The 999-nt window shown below is 33.7% G+C and overlaps 1 protein-coding gene across 1 annotated transcript in view; it reads right to left on the bottom strand.

Annotated features, from left to right (window-relative positions):
* NFYB (nuclear transcription factor Y subunit beta) overlaps window positions 1-658 on the bottom strand; it is an 8,264-nt gene extending 7,606 nt beyond the window's left edge. Inside the window, exon 1 of the mRNA XM_007952397.2 lies at window positions 565-658. Within this exon, the coding sequence (XP_007950588.2) occupies window positions 565-658 (94 nt within the window). The remainder of the gene's footprint in view (window positions 1-564) is intronic.
* Window positions 659-999: the final 341 nt, after the last annotated feature.

The following is a 999-nucleotide window of genomic DNA, read 5'->3' on the forward strand; positions in this document are numbered from 1 at the left end:
GAATAACTACTCCTCCCTACCAAAAAAAATTGCCCTCTACAAAAACATATCTTAATTTTACTTTTTTTAATTCTACAAATCAAAAGGCTGCCAAAAAAAAAAAAAAAAAAAATTTCTGACAGGCCAGCTTCACACTGCCATCTTAATACCTGAGATAGTTCAAACTTACAGTGAATAAAAAACAAAAATCAGTTTATACATAAGTACTGGAAATATAATAACTAACTTAACACACTCTCTAAAACTACTTAGCATGTCAAATGAATAAGAATTTGTTATATTTAATACCTGAATAGGATAGCAACAAAACATTTGTAAAGAAACTAGACAAGTAAAACAGGGCATAGTTTTATAGTAGAAAAATCCTTTTTCTAGAACTCAACCCTCTTTTGAGGACTACTTCTAATGAAAATCGCATGGAATATTTTTATAGACTCTCACTGAACTATGACACATATTGCCAATTTTTAGGAAAAAAAGTAGCCTAGAACATTACATTAATAAAATTTCCACTTTCTCATTTGTTTCTACTTGTGAATCTGTGTCTCCCTGTGGCCTTCTTACCATCATGAGGCTGTATAACGTAATGACTTCCTCCAATGTAGTCTGCAGAAATCCCTAGTTGAGAAGCATCTGTTGTGGAACTGTCACCATCCATCTGCGAGGGAAAAGAGCTTTTCAATAAGTTCCATTAAAAACAGAATAGAGTCAATATTTAACAACTGTCGGAGGATGGTCCAGTGAAATTTCTCATCACCTTCAGCTTACTATAAGGAATCATTTCTATCTCACCAGTTGGAAAACTTTCAGTAATTTGCCAACTTTAAGAATTCCCGACCTCCCCTCCATAAGTGATAAGACCAGGAAGAAAACAAGGAAATGACTCTCAAACACATGTTTCTTTCTTTTCAATTATATAATCCTCAAATATAGGATAGGCAACCTTGACTTGCAGCCTAATTTATCCTGGGGAACGACAATCAAAGCCCAAATCAGATT

The sequence above is a fragment of the Orycteropus afer genome, unplaced genomic scaffold (genome assembly GCF_000298275.1).
Source record: "Orycteropus afer afer isolate SDZICR_OR568_19922 unplaced genomic scaffold, OryAfe1.0 scaffold00334, whole genome shotgun sequence".
In the NCBI taxonomy this organism is placed as follows: Eukaryota; Metazoa; Chordata; class Mammalia; order Tubulidentata; family Orycteropodidae; genus Orycteropus; species Orycteropus afer.